The sequence below is a fragment of the Trichomycterus rosablanca genome, chromosome 2, assembly GCF_030014385.1.
Source record: "Trichomycterus rosablanca isolate fTriRos1 chromosome 2, fTriRos1.hap1, whole genome shotgun sequence".
NCBI lineage: Eukaryota > Metazoa > Chordata > Actinopteri > Siluriformes > Trichomycteridae > Trichomycterus > Trichomycterus rosablanca.
The window spans coordinates 43,586,755-43,607,847 of NC_085989.1; the positions used below are offsets into that span (position 1 = coordinate 43,586,755).

Below are 21,093 nucleotides of genomic sequence, written 5' to 3' on the forward strand. Positions count from 1 at the left end.
ACAAACCCGTATGGTTACGACCATTTCATCTTAGCTAAGCATTGTATTAAAAGATTAGCTAGAGGCTATACACATTTCATCTGAAACAAAGACTTTTGTCTTATAAAATAACATCAAATATTATCTTCTAAGTGTTTCTATGTATTTTATGTGTACAGTTGAATTTGTTCATCAATTTTGTAGGCTGTAGATCTTCAGCAAGCTAACGTTACATTTTTAACGGACACACCCTCATCTCTCTCTTTTACTCTGTTCATGTCTCTCACCCTGACATTATATACACGTTTTGATTACAATTTAAAATGATTTATTGTGTGTTTTCCCTTTTATTAACTTCCATTTAAATGAAAAATGTCCAAATAATGGAAACGGACATGTCTGCATCTTTGTCACTTTCCTCCCCCACGCCTATCCTCGCTTCCTACCCTCTATACAGGTGCAGGACATGGGTATTCTAAGCAGCAAGGCAGCGGCCATTTTTTCTAAAAGGATATCTGGGTTGTGTTTATTTATTCATTCATTTTACTAACCACTTCATCATGGTCAGGATTGTGGTGTCAGCTCACAATGGGCCCTGAATGGTTCAGTGGTTCAGTGGGCCCAGTGTGGGCTGACACACGCAGGCCCAAATGGAATATGTATTGGATTTGCCAAGCCCACACTGCCCAGAGTTAACCCATACTGGGTCAGTGCCATGTGTTGCTGAGGAGTGATCCAAAGGCAACCACAGGAAATGAAAAATCTCCAGACCCATACTAACTCATCAGGGTGTCAAAAAGTCATATTAATCAGGTCAGATTTCCAGAAATTTTAAGGTACAACTAGTTTTTTACTTTATAAGTTTCGATTTCAAAAATAAAGCTGAAATGATTTTGAGAATAATGAGGGACATTGAGGATTTGGTAAAGTTATATTTCCATATCTGTTTCACTAATAAAAAATATCTTATGTTCTGGGACATTTACATTTTCAGCATTTAGCAGACACTTTTATCTTATAAGTGACTTACAGTACTGTTACAGTATATTGTTTAAGCAATTGAGGGTTGAGGGTCTTGCTCAAAGGCCCAATAGTTGCAACCTGGTAGTGGTGGGGCTTGAACCAGCAATCATTTGATTACTACTCCAGTACCTTACCTGCAAGGCTACAATTGCCCTAAGTACATCAGTATCAATTTGTTATTAGTATAAGAATGCTGAAACAGCTTTGGAAGAACCTGCATTTCTTTAGAAGAAAAAAATAGACACACCATTTGGCCATAACATTTTGACTGTATTCTCGAAATCAAATCATCATTGTATATCAGATTTTCTCATATATTCTTGTATATTTCTTGTTTATTAGATGGTTTTGATTTCTAGAATAAAGTCTGTTAGTTAGTGGGTGAATGAATGGGTAAGTGTATTGTTCTGTCATGCATTGTTGCTTTGCACTCTGTGTTTTTTTGCATGGCTTTTAATTAATGATGAACATCATTGGAATAAAGATGAATATTAAAGGGATTTTTACTCCTGGTTTATAGAATTTGTCATGAAATTATGGATGCATTATGCAGCTTTTGATGTAGATTAAATCTTAACAGTTTTAAATGGGGTCACAGTGGATCTGGTTTCTCTGGAAACACTGGGCACAAGACAGGAATACACCCCATATGGACCAGTCCATCACAGGGCTTTGGCTATTTCGCCATCCTCAGACAACCATATATGTGTAGGTGCCTGGCCAGCCAATAGCACCTGCTGAGATTTGAACCTGGATCTCAGCAGTGATGGGTCAGCGTAATAGACCACTGTGCCACCCAATTAATATTAAATCACATTTGGACAGACATGTTGGTCAATACATTTTACCAGCATTGTTGTCTTCTTTATTATTTACTATTTTAAAAGAATGTTTTTATATTTTCTTTCCTAAGGCAATTTAAACTGGTTCTTTCTTTATTTGTTGATATTATTATCTAAAATCTGGTCTTTAATACAGGTTTTGAATGAGTTTAAAATCAATAAGACCAAAGCAAATTGTATTCTTTGTCCCTAAGTTTTAACACTGCTGCCATAGCAACAACATCCCTGCTGCAAGAGATGCCAATAATGTTGTGTCCACTGTAGTGGTAAAGAGAAAATCCTTGATTCTAATGATACACTGAGCTCAATCGATATGTTACTGGCCTGCATGGTGTAGAGTTTACAACGTTTTCTGAAGTGATGCAGGAGGAGTACAGTTTCTTTCAGTATTGACTTGATTTTGACTAGGAATGTTCTGGGTCCTGCACCATCGTAAAACCCTGTACACGACTCAAACAGCGTTTTAGAGCAGCCAGTATATGTTTTTTGGGGTTTTGAAAGGTGGGAGGAAACTGGAGCACCTGTAGGAAACTCGTGTGGATTTTAATGCAAGGAGGTCTTCAGGGCTGTTGAGCTGTGCAGCAGCCACACAGCTTGCTGCATCACCTTCCACCCTGCATAAAATGATTCATAAAAAATGGGCAGGTGGCTCAGTGGTTAAGGTACTGGAATAGTAATCTGAGCCCCACCTCCACCAAGTTGCCACTGTTGGACTCCTTAGCAAAGGCCTTTAACCCTCAATTGCACTGTAATTAGGTACAATGGTGAGTTACTTTGGATAAAGGTATCTGCTAAATGCCATAAATGTGAACATAAAGGTCGTTTAGTTCAAAAGGTCAAATAAATTAAGAACCACAGCCTGGATCACAAGCCAGGACTGATTCCATCCAAAGCACGAAACCTTTTTAATAATTTATTATAAATACCAATGGATTATTTGTAGGGCTGGCTCGATACCACTTTTTTATGTCTGATACCAATACCGATACTGCAAATTGAGTATCTGCCGGTACCGATACCAATCCGATACCGTCATTTCTCCTCTCAAACAACTAAGCAGTAATAATACATGTCTCAACGCACCGTGGTTAAATTAGCTATCTAAATAACGATGCTCAGACTGTGAAACAAATATTCTAAAGGAATAAATACAGAACCTACAACATCACACTTATGCAAAACTGCTGTTTTTATTTGAACTTTTACACACAAAACATTTAGCAGCATTTTTGGCTTGTTTAACACCATCATACGAACATTTAAAAGAAAATTTAAAGTCTAAACTTTATCTGTATTTAACAAATAAATTATAATTTTAATATAAAATTCTAGATCTGTCAACTCTCAAGTCTACACCTTGAAGAGGCAGCGAAAAAATTATAAAATAAATAATAAAAAATATTTTTTATAAACAATAAAAATGAAATAATTCAATAATAAAAAATAAACAAATGTATCTATCTTGTCCCAGCTTGGAGATATCTCACATCCTCAATGAAATTTAATCCATTAGTGTTATAAAATAAAACAAACTACACCGTTTCCCGTTTAGACACAGATGTCCTCTTCAGAATCCAGCAGGGTTTTTTAATAAGCGCGTTTTGGTTTTAACTAATTTAAAAACGTGACAGAACTTTAACGGAAAATCTCAACCAAGCACTGCGTCAATTCTAATTGGTCCATCGTGTTTGATTGACATCCACATCTTTCAATTGTAGAAACTTTGACGACACTCCTTAAAACAGTGTTTTTAGTTGTGGCAGTGGTAGATGATTTTTTTAAATGCTAAAAGTAGATCACTGTGTTTTAATTTCTGAATGGCCTTATATTTCCTTTTGATATCCGATCCAGTTATTTGGGCCAATATCGGACCGATACTGATACAGGGTATCGGATTGGTGCCATCCCTAATTATGTTTTACTTGCTTTCAAGAATACCCAGTTTAAATCATTTTATGCATTACTTGTTTGCACAGCTGTAAAACAGAATAGTAAATCAAAACAATCAAGAGTTAGGAAAGCTGACACCCAAAATCAATGCTTACTGTGAATGCTACATGTGAAACAGGGACACATCCCATCCCTCCCCCAAATGGAATTGGTTACTAAGTCTATCTAAATAACCAAAATGCTCATTCCTAATTTGGTCTCCATCAGATGCATTTGCATTTTAGAAAACCTATTTGGATTTTATTCAACATAATGGATTTTATACCATTTATTCTCCAGGACTCTTACTCAACAGTCCAAACTCTTAACTCCCTAATCAGATCAACAAATGTGTTTTTTATTGGAAACTTGTTAACCTGAATATCTGTTTCATACACTAAGACTCTAATAGGTCGATTAACTTTGTCTGAAGGAAAAGTAAAACAACCTGTTGTAGTCCTAAATGGACTACAAAACCCAGAAGCTGTATCTCTAATGCACCACACCAGATTCTGGGGGTGTTTAAAGAAGCCAGGAGATCAGTACGACGTTATTGGCTGCGTTCGAAAACGCATACGTAAACAGTACATACTAAATTGGAGGCAGTGCGCACTGCTCAGCTGGTAAAGCAGTACGCTCTTTTAGTACACAAGTGTGCAGTGTGTGTACTACGTCCACCATCTTACCAACGTCACATGATGCATGACATCATATCGCCAGAGTTACATAGATTTTATAATCAGACAAAATTAATTGTGTCGTTCTCCACAAAGCTACTCATAACGTTATTCAGGGTTGTACTTAATCATAACATTTTTTATTTTTATCTTACTTACACTTGTAAACAGCCGACTCTCTGCTTCCCACCATCTGTCACCTCCAGTTGAATTATGGGATAGATTATCGGACCACAGTGTGTTATGTTTGCATACTCAAAAATAGCTGCCCATGCAGTAGGTCATCCGGGTACTTTTCGCATACTGTTCAATGAATACTACATATTCGGACACACTACCCGCTTTCGCATACTGCTTTCGAGTACTGTTCAGTATGGAAGTATGCGGTTTTGGACGCAGCTATTATCTTCGTTTAGTCAGTAAGTCACATAGTCAGTCATTGTGTGGTGTTTCTAAAATGACAAAAGATCTCTTTCATATTTGCCCGATCTGTTTACCTTAGCATCCACGTCCGCTTAAAGCCATTTTATCATATTTAACTTTCCAGTAGTTTCAATTCAAACCAACTTCATCAGACAACTAAATTGTTTTATTAATTTCTGTATTCACATTCTTTGTTAGTTTAGATCAGTCAGCGTCATATACATTCAAAGCATTGAACTTTGGGTTATTAATTCACTCACTCATTCACTTTCTTAACCGCTTGTCCAATTAGGGTCACAGGGGGTGTTGGAGCCTATCCCATCTTTTCAATGGGCGCAAGGCACACAGTATCACACTGTATGGGGCGCCAGTCCATCGCAGGGCAGCCACACATACACACACATACACACACCCATTCACCTATAGGGCAATTCAGTATCTCCAATTAACCTGACTGCATGTTTTTGGGACTGTGTGAGGAAACCGGAGCTCCCGAAGGAAACCCACGCAGACACAGGGAGAACATGCAAACTCCACACAGAAAGGACCCGGACCGCCAAACAATTGCACAAAAGAAACATACAGTACAATACAGAAAAAAAAGTTTATTTAATTTATTTCTCTAAGTGCAAGGATGGTGTTTATCTAGGTCAGAGGTGTCAAACTCATTTTCACCGAGGGCCACATCTGCATTATGGTGGCCCTCAAAGGGCCGATTGTAAAGTTTCCTGCTGTAATACAGTCTGCCTTTTAGGTCTTGGACAATTTGTTGTTTTTCTTGGAGGCTAAATTCTGTGTTTAGTGTCGAAATGCCAAATTTATACTTCTTGAGGCACAAACTTGTATTCACTTTTCCATCTTTCATTAAGTTACCTTCTTTCTGCTTCTACTACTTACAATATTGGATTGCAAGAGAATTAACGTCTATTTATTAATGTTTACGCTACTGACTTTCCCCCGTGTTCTTTTGCCACTAAAACGTAAAAGTCACATGGCTTCTTAGCAAAGTCAAAGTTAGTTGCCATGACTACGATGTCAACGGTTGCCACTTAAAGGCGTGGGTGTCCCATTAACTTATAACTGCGTCTCTGTAACTACTCGAACCATCACAACAATCATACGTCTATTAAGCTCTCGCCACATAAAAAAATGACGTGGCAGGACGGATTTGTCCCGCAGGCCTTGAGTTTGACACCCCTGATTTAGGTCATCAGTTAAAATTGACTCTTTATTTGCAGTTTGAAAACAGCAAGAGATTTTGCTTGAACAGTTAGTCAAAGTTCTTTCTACCATGGGTGCCAATTGGGAGAAGACTTGACTTGGGGGAAGACCTGACTCTTTTGTTTTGAAATAGATTGATGTAATCACGATGATTTGTTACAATTAGTATATGCAGCTCATTACTGTAATCCAATTAATTTTTAATTAGGTCTGCAGCCTTAACAGAGGTCCTTCATTGTATTTTTCTGCAGCCGTAAAATTCATTCTGCTGTAGGAGGGAGATAAATTGTGTGAAACAATTAGTAATGCCAATCACCAAGCTTTAATTATATTTTATTCATATTTTTCCTAATACACTGAAAGATTTGCTCTGATTATTTTGTGCAAAACAGGTCTTTTCTTTCTAGATCTCATGTTAAGATCAGTCCTTCAGGCATGCAGATACACCACCACCTGTGCTAGGATAATAAGACTGCACTGCATGTATGGGGTTATCAGAGCCACCCTACACACACACACACACACACACACACACACAGACAACACTGGGTAAGACAGATGGTCGTTTATCTGGTTGAATAGGCACAGAAATCAGGAGCTGGTGGACTGATGGCAGCTTTTATCCCATTTCCCTTTTGCAAACATACTAAACACCCACCCACCACTTAGGACTGGGCAATTTTGCACAAAAAAAATCTCTCGATTATTTTCAAATTTATTAATTATTCTCGATTCCGAGTTTTTTTGTTTGTTCTTGTATAATGGCATTGAAAAAAGACACATTTCTTTTTATTGCATTTTAATTTAAAAGACTGCAGAAGTGCAAAAATAGTAACAACACCACCTATAATTATTACATTGTGCAAATAATGGTTACTTTTAAATATCCTTTCAAGGGACTCAAACTGTGCAAGCACAACCACATTTGTAACAAAAATTATAACAATAATTAAAATAAAACAGAAATCTTAATTAGCTATATCCTTTTTTAAAAAATATATTTTCTTTATGCTTTTTCTCCCCCTTTTTAGCTCGTCCAATTGCCTGATTGCATCATGCTTCCTCTCCACCAATGTCGATCCCTGCTCTGATTGAGGAGAACAAAGCTAACCCACTCCCCCTCCGACACGTGGGCAGCATGCCGTATGCATCTTGTCACCCACACTTTGGCGAGTGCAGTGCAGCTCAGCGTTGTGTACGGAGAGACACACCCTGAGAGCACTGTTTTCTCATCTCTGTGCAGGCGCCATCAATCAGCCAGCAGAGGTTGTAATTGCACCAGTCATGATAGAGAGACCCCATCCGGCTTAGGCCCGCCCATATCTGAACAACAGGCCAATCGTTGTTCATGTGGCCGCTCAGCCTTAGCTGGCAGGCAGAGCTAAGATTCGATACAATGTATTCGAGATCCAGCTCTGGTTCCAGCGTGTGTTTTTACCGCTGTGTCACCTGAGCGGCCAGCTATATCCTTTTTAGGAATAGCTCACAAACAACTCTCACTTTAAATGGTGTGCAAGCATAACCTCTTTACATTAACATTACCCTGGGTGTGTTTTTTTTTGTGAGAAAAGTCGTGCCGCACTGAATGCTGGGATTGCCTTAACCGCTAAGGAAGCATTGGCTGCTCCCTCATTATTTACTGAAAATACCATTTACATTTAAGATATCTAACTAGTGAGCATTTTAAGGGATCTAGAAATTCGACAGCCTACTTGTCTGGAGCACGCATTGGATGACGTAAAATGCGTCTATGTAGAGAGCGCACTAGGTTTTCTAACACACCCACTGTGTGTGTTTTTTTTTCTTCCATGCGCGACTAAGGTTAGCGCACAGACCTAAGAGGTGGCCTGTGAGAATAGCTTTTGTTGGTATTTTAATCTTGATTGTCACATTTCTAACATCGTGTGAAAACGTTAATACGAATTAACTGAATTTATTGTGAAAATCGTCCAGCACTTCCACCACTTTCAATCTTCAAACACCAGCCTTAACTAACAAGTGTCTATTACGTTCTGCTTAGAATAATGCAATGTAATAATACAACCATACCTGAAGTTGTTTCTCCCACATAAACCTTTATGTGCACTGATACCAATTTCTCTGATTAATATTAATAAACAAAACAACATGTATTCTACAGATACATTGTTCCACTTATACACTTTTGTCAGCCAGGCAGTCCAAAGCAGAATAAAAATATCACAGAATAGAATCTGTAAAAATAGATATACCCCAGATCACCAAGTGAAACTAATCCAATCTGAATAGAGATGTAGCCAGTTCAGGCAGACATGAATCTTTGAATCTATAAGATGGATTTACACAAGGTTACTATTTAAAACTTGTTCTGTCGGAATCAGCCTTTTAAAACACTATCAGTATTAATCAACTATGGTTAATACTGATCTGGTAATTAATCTGGACCAGATTTGGTAAATGTGATCCATTGTAACAGACCAGTATCGGTTCTGATACTAATATTTATTCCTAATACCTATCTGTACCCTTTCCTTCTTTACTTACAAAATGACAACAAAGAAGCAGTAGGGTGTGGAAGTGGACATGCTGCAGTAGATGGATGGATGGATGAATAGATGGATGGATGGATGGATGAATAGATGGATGGATGGATGGATGGATGGATAGTAGTAGTAGTAGTAGTAGATGGATAGATAGATAGATGGATGGATGGATGGATGGATGAGTAGTAGTAGTAGTAGTAGTAGATGGATGGATGGATGGATGGATGGATGGATAGGTAGATGAATAGATAGATGGATGGATAGATGGATGGATGGATGGATGGATGGATAGGTAGATGAATAGATAGATGGATGGATAGATGGATGGATGGATGGATGGATAGGTAGATGAATAGATAGATGGATGGATAGATGGATGGATGGATGGATGGATGGATAGGTAGATGAATAGATAGATGGATGGATAGATGGATGGATTGATGGATGGATGGATGGATGGATGGATGGATAGGTAGATGAATAGATGGATGGATGGATGGATGGATGGATAGGTAGATGGATGGATTGATGGATGGATGGATAGATGGATGGATGGATAGGTAGATGGATGGATGGATAGATGGATGGATAGATGAATGGATAGGTAGATGGATAGATGGATGGATGGATGGATGGATGGATGGATAGGTAGATGAATAGATGGATGGATGGATGGATGGATGGATGGATGGATGGATAGATAGATGGGTGGATAGGTAGATGAATAGATAGATGGATGGATGGATGGATGGATGGATGGATGGATGAATAGATGGATGGATGGATAGATAGATAGATAGATAGACAGACACAGACAGACACACAGATGGATGGATAGATAGATAGATAGATAGATAGATAGATAGATAGATAGATAGATAGATAGATAGATAGATAGATAGATAGATAGATAGATAGATAGATAGACAGACACAGACAGACAGACACACAGATAGATAGATAGATAGATAGATAGATAGATAGATAGATAGATAGATAGATAGATAGATAGATAGATAGATAGATAGATAGATAGATAGATAGATAGATAGATAGACAGACTGACAGGTGAAGTGAATAACACTGATTATCTCATCATCATGGCACCTGTTAGTGGGTGGGATATATTATGCAGCAAGTGAACATTTTATCCTCAAAGTTGATGTGTTAGAAGCAGGAAAAATGGACGAGCGTAAGAATTTCAGCGAGTTTGACAAGGGCCAAATTGTGATGGCTAGACGAATAGATGGATGGATGGATGGATGAATAGATGGATGGATGGATGGATGGATGGATAGTAGTAGTAGTAGTAGTAGATGGATAGATAGATAGATGGATGGATGGATGGATGAGTAGTAGTAGTAGTAGTAGTAGTAGTAGTAGATGGATGGATGGATGGATGGATGGATGGATAGGTAGATGAATAGATAGATGGATGGATAGATGGATGGATGGATGGATGGATGGATAGGTAGATGAATAGATAGATGGATGGATAGATGGATGGATGGATGGATGGATGGATGGATAGGTAGATGAATAGATAGATGGATGGATAGATGGATGGATTGATGGATGGATGGATGGATGGATGGATAGGTAGATGAATAGATAGATGGATGGATAGATGGATGGATTGATGGATGGATGGATGGATGGATGGATGGATGGATGGATAGGTAGATGAATAGATGGATGGATGGATGGATGGATGGATGGATAGGTAGATGGATGGATTGATGGATGGATGGATAGATGGATGGATGGATAGGTAGATGGATGGATGGATAGATGGATGGATAGATGAATGGATAGGTAGATGGATAGATGGATGGATGGATGGATGGATGGATGGATAGGTAGATGAATAGATGGATGGATGGATGGATGGATGGATGGATGGATAGATAGATGGGTGGATAGGTAGATGAATAGATAGATGGATGGATGGATGGATGGATGGATGGATGGATGAATAGATGGATGGATGGATAGATAGATAGATAGATAGACAGACACAGACAGACACACAGATGGATAGATAGATAGATAGATAGATAGATAGATAGATAGATAGATAGATAGATAGATAGATAGATAGATAGACAGACACAGACAGACACACAGATGGATGGATAGATAGATAGATAGATAGATAGATAGATAGATAGATAGATAGATAGATAGATAGATAGATAGATAGATAGATAGATAGATAGATAGATAGACAGACTGACAGGTGAAGTGAATAACACTGATTATCTCATCATCATGGCACCTGTTAGTGGGTGGGATATATTATGCAGCAAGTGAACATTTTATCCTCAAAGTTGATGTGTTAGAAGCAGGAAAAATGGACGAGCGTAAGAATTTCAGCGAGTTTGACAAGGGCCAAATTGTGATGGCTAGACGACTGGGTCAGAGCATCTCCAAAACTGCAGCTCTTGTGGGGTGTCCCGGTTTGCAGTGGTCAGTATTTATCAAAAGTGGTACAAGGATGGAACAGTGGTAAACTGGCGACAGGGTCATGGGCGGCGAAGGCTCATTGATTCACGTGGCTGGCCTGTGTGGTCCTACCAACAGACGAGCTACTGTAGCTCAAATAGCTGAAGAAGTTAATGCTGGTTCTGATAGAAAGGTGTCCGAATACACAGAGCATCACAGTTGCAGGACTGTTTTGGTAGCAAACGGGGGACCAACACAATATTAGGAAGGTAGTCATAATGTTATGCAGATCGATGTACTGTATATACATGTACATATATACACATACGTACATAGCTACATGCAATGCCCAATGAAATGAAAAGGAATTATAGTAGCAGCCTCTGGAAATGTGCTGCATCATGTCACCCTGTCACTCTGCATTTGTCTGTCTGTCTTACTGGGTTTGTCTCATTTTTCTCTGCCTCACTGTTGTTCTTTCCTTGTCTGTCCACATTTGTTTGCTTTGTGTCCCTTGTGTCAAACCATTTCCTTTAGTCGGTTATTCTGCCGTTGCCACTTGCACTCTAACTTTCTCTTCCGCTTCCTCTCAATCTCATTTCTTTCTCTTTTTTTTTCTATTTATTTAGGCTTTTTCTCTCAATATTAGCCTAGCCAATTATTCTTCCGCTGCTGGGATCCCGATTGTGTTCAGTGAGGGTATATTTGTCTTTAATGCCTTTTTTCGCCCGTGCCTTGGTAGATTCGCACATGAGGCTCATCCACTATTGCTCACGTCTCGGTCTGATAACCAGGGTCCTTACACAGCGTTTGAAGACCCCACCCAGCAGACTCGGTGGCCAATTTTGTCTGCTGCAGGCACTGCCAATTGTGCTCGTTAGATAGCCGACCGGTAGCAGAGCCGAGATTCGAATCGGGTTGTTTCTAGCAGAATATCCCGCTGTGCCACCTGGGTGCATCACCTCTTTCTCTTTTATTACTTGATTTTTTAACTGTTTTATGTACATTAATTACTGCCCCCCTTTGCTTACGCTTGCCCATATGCCAATTTCTTCTCCCTCACCCAATATCAACTCTTCTTCATCCCTATTTCTCTTACTTTCTCGATTTTCTCTCCATCACTTCATTTTTGTCTTTTTCATTAAAATCAGTTTTAATTACATTGCATTGAATCTCAGCTCTGCCATCCGGGTGGGCTGAGTGGCCACATGAACAACGATTGGCCTGTTGTTCAAATAGGGGTGGGGTATTAAGCCGGATAGGGACTACTTGTAACTGATGCACTACGACCTCTGCTGGCTGATTGATGGCGCCTGCACAGGGGCGGGGAAAGAGTGCGGATCAGGTTGTGTCTCTCCATACACAAGGCTGATTCGCATATATGCACCCGCCTAGTGTGGTGATAAAATGCATACGGCTGCTGCCCATGTGTCGGAGGGGGCGTGGGTTAGCTTTGTTATCCTCAAATCAGAGCGGGGGTCGGCATTAGTGGAGAGGAAGCATGACGCAATCGGGCAATTGGACGCGCTAAAAAGTTGGGAGAAAAACGGGAAAAAATGCATAAGAAAAGTATTTTTTTTTAAAATCCGTTTTAAATCTGTGTGGCATGGTGGAGCAAGAATCACCTGCTATAGGTGGATTGACTGCCGTAAATTTCCCCTAGGTGTAAGTGATTAAGTGAATGTATGTAAGCATGTTGCCATGCAGTGGATGCATACAGGGTGTGTTCGTGCTTTGTGTCCATTGACATCACTGCATTTCTGGCAAGGATAAAGTGGTTAAATGAATTAATTGCTTTCTTCTCTCTCTGTCTAATCTCTCTCAGTCTTTCTCTCATGCTGCAGTGATGTCTGTTCCTAATATTGATAAATCAGGCAGGGCTTTGGTGCTAGCTGTCAGGCACTTGTATCCCATCTATTCATTCTGGCCCCCTCGTGGTCGTGCCATCTCACTCCGAACCGCACCCACATCCTTCGTACATTTTCTAGCCCACATGGCCACTCTCCCCACGTCAGAAATCCTATTATTAAATCGAATAACAGTTCATGACAAATCATTAAAACATAAAAAAATAATATTTGGATGTTTTTCTGTCTGTCTGTTTCGTCCTTGATCTGTTTAAATCGTCTGGTGGTGTTTTTTCGTTTAAGCTCTTCACACAAAGAGGAGAGGCTCTCAGCCTTCCTGCAGGCAGACAGAGTCTCTTAAAGGGACAGCGCTGTTTCTTTAGCATGATGAAAAAGCTAAATTTTTTTAGAGACAAGCTGACAAGCTAAGATGACAAGAGCACAAAGGCTTTCTTGTCGCAAATCCCTCTTTAACCAGGGTTTCAGCTTAACAAAGCATTATAAAACAATACACTACAATTGTACTATGTGCTTATATACACTACATCGTCAAACGTATGAATACCTACCTATTGGATTGATTTTATCAAGCCAACATTGCTAACAGGTGAATTTAATCAAATAATAAAATGGATTATACACTGATCAGTCATAACATTAAAACCACCTCCTTGTTTATACACTACTCACTGTCCATATTATCAGCTCCACTTACCACATAGAAGCACTTTGTAGTTCTACAATTACAGACTGTAGTCCATCTACTTCTCTGCATATCTTTTAAGCCTGCTTTCACTCTGTTCCTTGATGGTCAGGACCCCCACATGACCACCACAGTGACAATGACATGGTGGTGGTGTGTTAGTGTGTGTTGTGCTGGTATGAGTGGATAAGACACAGCAATGTTGTAACTTGGACTGAGAATGGTCCACCAACCAAAACATCCAGCCCACAGCGCCCCGTGGGCAGCGTCCTGTGACCACTGATGAAGGTCTAGAAGATGACCAACTCAAACAGCAGCAATAGATGAGCGATCGTCTCTGACTTTACATCTACAAGGTGGACCAACTAGGTAGGAGTGTCTAATAGAGTGGACAGTGAGTGGACACGGTATAAAAACTCCAGCAGCGCTGCTGTGTCTGATCCACTGTGTCACTGCAATGTCACTGCAGTGCTGAGAATGACCCACCACCCAAATAATACCTACTCTGTAGTGGTCCTGGGAGAGTCCTGACCATTGAAGAACAGCATAAAAGGGGGCTAACAAAGCATGCAGAGAAACAGATGGACTACAGTCAGTAATTGTAGAACTACAAAGTGCTTCTATATGGTAAGTGGAGCTGATAAAATGGACAGTGAGTGTAGAAACAAGGAGGTGGTTTTAATGTTGTGGCTGATCGGTGTACACTTTTAACTGTGGCAACTGTTTAGAGAAGGTCATTTCCTGTTTCAGTATGACTGTGCCTCTGTGTATGAAGCAAGTTTCACAATGACATGGTTCAGCAAGTTTAATGTTATTGAACTCCAGTGACTGAACAGAGCCCTGACTTCAACCCTATTGAACCTTTGGGATAAATGGAATGTCAATTTTTTTATTGTTCTTATTATTTTTTTTAAATAATAAGAAGTGGAGATTTTATTGCTGCAATGAAGAGGAAGGGGAATCCAAACTGTTCATGGTTATGGTCACATATTTTTGGCCAAATAGGGCTTCTCTTACTGCATTAAGAAGTGGAACAGTGGTCTCAGTGGTCTCAAAGTTGGGAAGAAAGTTGTCTTATGTAATCCAAAAGCCACAAAAAGGATTGCCATAAATGAGAAGTTAAATTAGAAATGGATGACACTAGTCTCAGTCAAGTGAGCTTTACATTGTCATGGACTTAAAGGCTGCTGTTTTTGTGAGAAACTTAAATCATGCTTTAGGGTGCTGATTTTAGAGTTGGGGCTTCTTGTGTGACATTCTTTAAGCCCAGAGCAATGGCATATGGGGACATTTTAGATTGTCTTTCTTAAAAGAAATGCCTGACATTGGCAAGAAATCACTGTTGCATGTATTTTTTAATGGGTGCAGTCAAACGAGCTCTGTTTAATTGGGCACAAAGAAATGACCATCACAAGGAACTAGAAGGACATGTTGCAAAGTTAAATTACATTATAAAAATTTCCACTTCACTAAATGAATAAATCATAGTTGCTGTATGTATATACTCATGGCTGGATTACTGACCGGGCCAGTGGGGCCAGCGCCCAGGGGTCCTTGAGGTCAGGGGGCCCCGGGGGGGCCCTGGCCCAAAACATTTTGCGATGCCTATCAACATTTATGATACAATATATTTTTATTTCCAAGGGCCCTCCATTTTAAGGATCCTCTGACTATTAGGGACTTTGACCCCAGGGCCTCTTGGGGGCCCTAGCCATGCTTTTGGGCCCCTTATGAAAAAACTCTTTGCCCAGGGGCCCAGACTATCCTTAATCCGTCCTTGTATATACTATGTATATTTTTAACCCAGCAGGTTTAGTCTTCAAAAGACCTCAAAGCTCAGACCTCCCACTGTTAAACAGGATCAGGACAAGAAGGCCACACATCAGAATATTATAATTATGAAGTCTGTTGGTTCAGACATGAGTAATTGTGTTTTCTGTGTGTAAGTGAATGTTCACTAGGGCTGAATATGTGACTGTGATTTATTTGTTGTACAGGAGAGTTTTGATAGAAGGTTCATTAGCTAATTAAAACACATACAGGACATACAGCGGACACTCAGTGAAATGATAATAACACACTCAGACAGAGAGAGAGAGACAGAATTGGCATGGAAGAAAAAACGACAGAGCATGTAGCATGGTCGCACTGTTCCTGAGGCAAACTGTCTGACTTTTGCTTAGCAGAAGCAAATCTACAGTGTTTAATAGCAGCATTTCTATACGTAATATTTTCTATAAGTAATTGACTACAACATATTTTAACCATGCTGTAACATGTAAGAACAGCGTTTTTGTTCACCATTCAGTGAAAATGTGTCACTAATTAGCTGGAACGATCTTTTCAGCTTTGGTAAACAAGGAATATTGGATGAATTTTATACAAATATCTTTGTTTGACTTGTAGTGTGTAATTTGGTTCGACTCTAAAGAAGGATGTGACATTAGTAGGGTTTTGTTTTGTTTTATTGGGATTTTAACGTCATGTTTTACACTTTGGTTACATTCATGACAGGAACGGTAGTTACTCATTACACAGGGTTCATCAGTTCACAAAGTTGTATCGAACACAGTCATGAACAATTTAGTATCTCCAATTCACCTCACTTGCATGTCTTTGGACTGTGGGAGGAAACCGGAGCATACCCACGCAGACACAGGGAGAACATGCAAACTCCACACAGAAAGGACCTAGACCGCCCCACCTGGGGATCGAACCCAGAACCTTCTTGCTGTGAGGCGACAGTGCTACCCACCAAGTCACCGTGCCACCGACATTAGTAGGGTAAATTTATTGTAGCACTTTTTTTCTTGTAACTGTTGATTTTTAAATATTGGATATGAACAAAATAATGGAAATTGTAACAGTGTGTGTATCTGCAGCTTCTAAATGGTTTGGGTGGGGTGTTAAATTATTATTCAGGGAGAATATTATCTATTCATATCTGGTACTGAAGGACACTGAAGGAATTTTAAACGATGATGTACAGCACTTACATCCTAAGCAAGTACAAGAAATTGAGGGTTAAGGGCCTTGCTTAGGGCTCAACAGTTGCAACTTGGCAATGGATGGGCTTAAAGCAAGCCAACATTGAATTAATAACCTGGTACCCTAACCACTGAGATAGCCTGTCCTGGTGATCAGCAAACCACCAAATAATTTGAGCAGTATGTACAGGGGTACATAATCATCCTGAAACATAAGAACATCTTCAGGAATAAGTGCAGACATAGAAAAACCAAAAGAGATTAAATTTTTTTGTAGGCAGTTGTAGCCTAGCGGTTAAGGTACTGGACTAGTAATCAAAAGGTTGCTGGTTCAAGCCCCACCACTGCCAGGTTGTCACTGTTGATCCCTTAAACAAGGCCCTTAACTCTTAATTGCTTAGACAGTTCACTGTAACAGTATTGTAAGTCACTTTGGATTAAAGTGTCTCCTAAATGCTGAAAATGTTAATGTTTTACTCAACCACTGTGAAATTATAACTACTATATAAAATAAGTTATTTTTACCATGAAATAATTCCAGCACTGGCTTTAAATGTTGCCCTTTTGTGAATAAAATAAGTGGGTAGTGTGTTGGTTGATTATGAGTCAAGACTGGCTGCAGATATTACAGGTCCTACAGGAAGTCATCAGTGCAGCACACAAATAAAAACACACAAATACAAGATACAGAGATGCAGTCAGACACATTTATCCCCCTCGGATTGAAGGCTATTATGATGGTGTGTATATAGAATTGGATGAAAATCTACAAGAAGTCTCAGTAAATAGAGGAAGAATATTCATTGATATATACAAGCAATTTTCAGAACATAATTTTTAATGATTTTGTGTTGAAAAGAAAAACGTAGTCATTGTGACAAATGTTCAAAGGTATTGTTCAATCCACAACTTCAGTACTTGGCAGAACATATTTTTGCGTTAATAATCTGTAATAAGCAATTTCAGTAATTTCAGCTTCTAAGACCTCTTTTGTGAAATCCTCACCTGTTCTTCTCCTGCAAAAGCTGCCAGATTATTGAGGTTTGATGGTTTTTGTATGCAGCTGCTTTCTTTAAATATTTCCTATGGGATTTAAATTAATAAATCTGTGAAGCCACTCTAGGATATTCCAGAACTGATTCCTCAAACAAGCTTTGGTTGACTTCCGTTCAGTGTCTTGCTGGAAAGTCCAGTTATCACCAAGGTTCAATTTCACAGAAGGTGCCTTGATGCCAGTCACACAGTCAGGTTTTTCAGTTAGGAAAAATAATATCCATAAGAAGAGAAACATCAATACTAATACCTTGCTGTTCTTGCACCTCACTGACAAATTGCTGATACATGTGGCCAAACAGTTCCAATATTGATTCATCACGCCATAGAACTGTGTCCCAGAACTCTGCAGGCCTATCCAGTTCCCTCTGGTATATTCCAGTCGATCTGGCATGGCAGTATAAACAAAATATCCTGCTACTCAAAAATTCTCCATCATTTATTCCCTTTGTTCATTTGCTGCATCATTCAACAGATAAAGACTTCATTTAAAGCAAAATCCAGCTCTGCATAAAAGTTTACAGTATCCTTATAGTAATCCTTATCTTCTTTGGAGGTGGAATATTTCAGATTGCATCACATGTACTAAAATACCTGCAGTGTGGGAGGATTGCCTTCACTTCAGAACTAAAAGACACACACCACCAGACCAGCTTTTTTAACAGGGCAAGATGTGTCACCTAACCCTGCATTCACTTTGCTGGCAGCATGACATGACAAAGCAGCTCTCATTATTTTCAACAAGAGCTAAGAGACGGAGAGAATAGAGGAGAAGTGAGCTTTAGCCACACAAAGTGGGTGGAGTCTGGAGAAAAGTTAAAGAAAGTAAGTTAAAGAAAATACTGGATCTTAAAATCTACTTGCTTTTCTCTGGACTGTGTCACTTGTGTTCCAACTTGTGTTTTGTGTATTACATTTGACCATACGGACAAATTTCCTCTCAGCACAAGAGAAAAGTTAGATTTTTCTTTCTGGTCGTAAAACCACACCTACCAGCTGTACTCAATAAGCCTAACCAGCTGTACTCAATAAAATTAAAGGTGAATAATGCTAAATAACCTTGAATTTTCTTCAGTGATATTTACAGTATATGCACAACTGTGTTTTACTGGTCAGCTAAAGGAATAGAAACCTGCACTTTGCACATGTGACAAAAGGAAATGCTACAAACTGTTTTTAACCATTTCCTTCCTTCCTTTTTTGTCTCTGTGCATGTCAGGAGCATGTCTGACTCTTAAATTTAATTAGTATTCATTTGCTTACAGCAAAAGTGCATTAAGTCCAAGATTTTTTCTATAAAACAGGACTTAGTCAAACATATCTGGTGCTCAAGTTTTCTAATGAAGCTAATATATCTAAGGTGAATAGAAGTTAAGCGTTTCAGAAAACTAACAAAAACATTGATTAATAATGACTGTTCAATGGGGGTGGCATGGTGGCTAAGTGGGTAGTACTGTTGCCTCACAGCAAGAAGGTCCTGGGTTCGATCCCCAGGTAGGGCGGTCCGGATTCGTTCTGTGTGGAGTTTGCATGTTCTCCCCATGTCTGCGTGGGTTTACTCCGGGTGCTCTGGTTTCCTCCCACAGTCCAAAAACATGCAGTCAGGTGAATTGGAGATATTAAATTGTCCATGACTGTGTTCGATATAACCTTGTGAACTGATGAATCTTGTGTGAAGAGTAACTACCGTTTCTGTCATGAATGTAACCAAAAGTGTAAAACATGACGTTAAAATCCTAATAAACAAACAAACAAACAAACTGTTTAATGGTTCAAAGAACATGTAAAATTTGCATAACCATATAGAGAAAATATAAATAACACACATTTAAATTTACATTCAGCTTTCCGTTCAACCATGCAACATGGTTTCTTAGATCCTAGGTTTGATCGTAGCCTCCTATCCTTCATTGAGGATTTTCATGTTTTCACTTTGTCCCTGTGGTACCATGGTTTCCTTCCAACTTGTAAATTATGCAGAAGATGAACTGACTGTTCCTAATCTGCTCCTGGGTTTACTAAGTGAGTAAATGTGTCAGTGTGTGTTGCCTTACAGTGGATTTGTGTACCGTCCAGAGGGTTTTCCTCACTGGATTCCACTGTTTTCTGACTGAGCAGTTAGTAAAATCAATAAATAATGTGTTTTAATATGCATCACATTAAGCTGTGTCGTCAGCCAATAATAAATTCAGTGTAAATTGTACTCTGTGAAAAATGGATACAGGATAAAGAATGTAAGTGTGACATATCAGTCTGTTTTGTGTCTCTGCCTAGTTACACATTTTAATATTATGCTTTTAAAGATCTAAATCAGCCCTAGAGAAATGTAAACTGTTATTAATAGTAGCCTGTACAATACCCTCCACAATTATTGGCAGCCCTAGTAAAAGTGAGGGTTTCTATCCCCTGATCTAAGGTCCATAGAAAACCTGTGGGGTGTGCGAAAGAGGTACAAGGGAGTAACAATAAAAAAGTACAATCTGGAGACATTCTGTAAGAAAGAATGACCATAAATTTCCTGCTTTGTATTCTCCAACTTTATAAGATGTTACAGGAGAAGGCTACAGTAGGTGCTGTTTAACTAGCAAAGGGAGGTTGCATGAAGTCTTAAATGCAAGTGTGGCAATAATTGTGGCAAATGGGGTTTTATTAAAAATTATTATTTATTAAATTTTTTTGATGTATTGATGAATAAAAACTGTATCAGTTCAGTTCAAATTGACTTTTTTACTTATCTTTACCTCATCTTTTAGGGGGTGCTAATAGCTAAGGAGGGGATTGTATTTAAGCTTCTATAATCTAATGTTTTGGGTGAAAGTTCAAGGTTGTGGAATATGGCGGGTAGCACAGTGATGTAGCTGTTAGTGTGGGTGCAACACAGCAACATGGGTCATGGGATACTGGGTTTGAATGAATGAACCCAAGGAATGTTTGCACAATGTAATTAAAGTTATATTTATAAATGAAGTTAAATAATTATATTATAAGTGATTATTCAGCGTTTTTGACATAGAAACAGAAAATGTTTAATGTTTACACATTATTCCAGATTTTAGAGGAAAAACTGCATAGTTTATCATAAAAAAACTCAAGCATGAACAACAGCTCTTAAAGATACATTTGAACAGATTAATGTTTTCTTTTTATGGCCCAGCCCTGCTAAGATCAAGTGCACTACAGAATCCTTAATAATCATTAACAAATCCATCAATACTATTTTTCTTTCTTTATTCTTTATTTACTCTTAGACTGAAAACATCTTAAAATGGAGCACCAGGACCTGATGAATTCTGGACAGTATGGCTCTGGAGAGAATGTGGCCTCTGCCGTGGCCGACATGTCCATCAACGACAGCCCTGCCGAAGGCATGAAGAACGGTATGGCGGTACACATGGGGCCTGGAGATGGACCAGGCAAAGGTCAGTGTGAGGTCACAGTTTAC

The 21,093-nt window shown here is 39.1% G+C and overlaps 1 protein-coding gene across 3 annotated transcripts in view; it reads left to right on the top strand.

The window, feature by feature from the left end:
* maptb (microtubule-associated protein tau b) overlaps positions 1–21,093 on the top strand; it is a 61,869-nt gene that overhangs the window by 1,008 nt on the left and 39,768 nt on the right. For all 3 annotated transcript variants that reach the window (XM_062990864.1, XM_062990866.1, XM_062990865.1), the window contains exon 2: positions 20,900–21,070. In XM_062990864.1, the coding sequence (XP_062846934.1) occupies positions 20,917–21,070 (154 nt within the window). In that variant the 5' untranslated portion in view covers positions 20,900–20,916. The remainder of the gene's footprint in view (positions 1–20,899; positions 21,071–21,093) is intronic.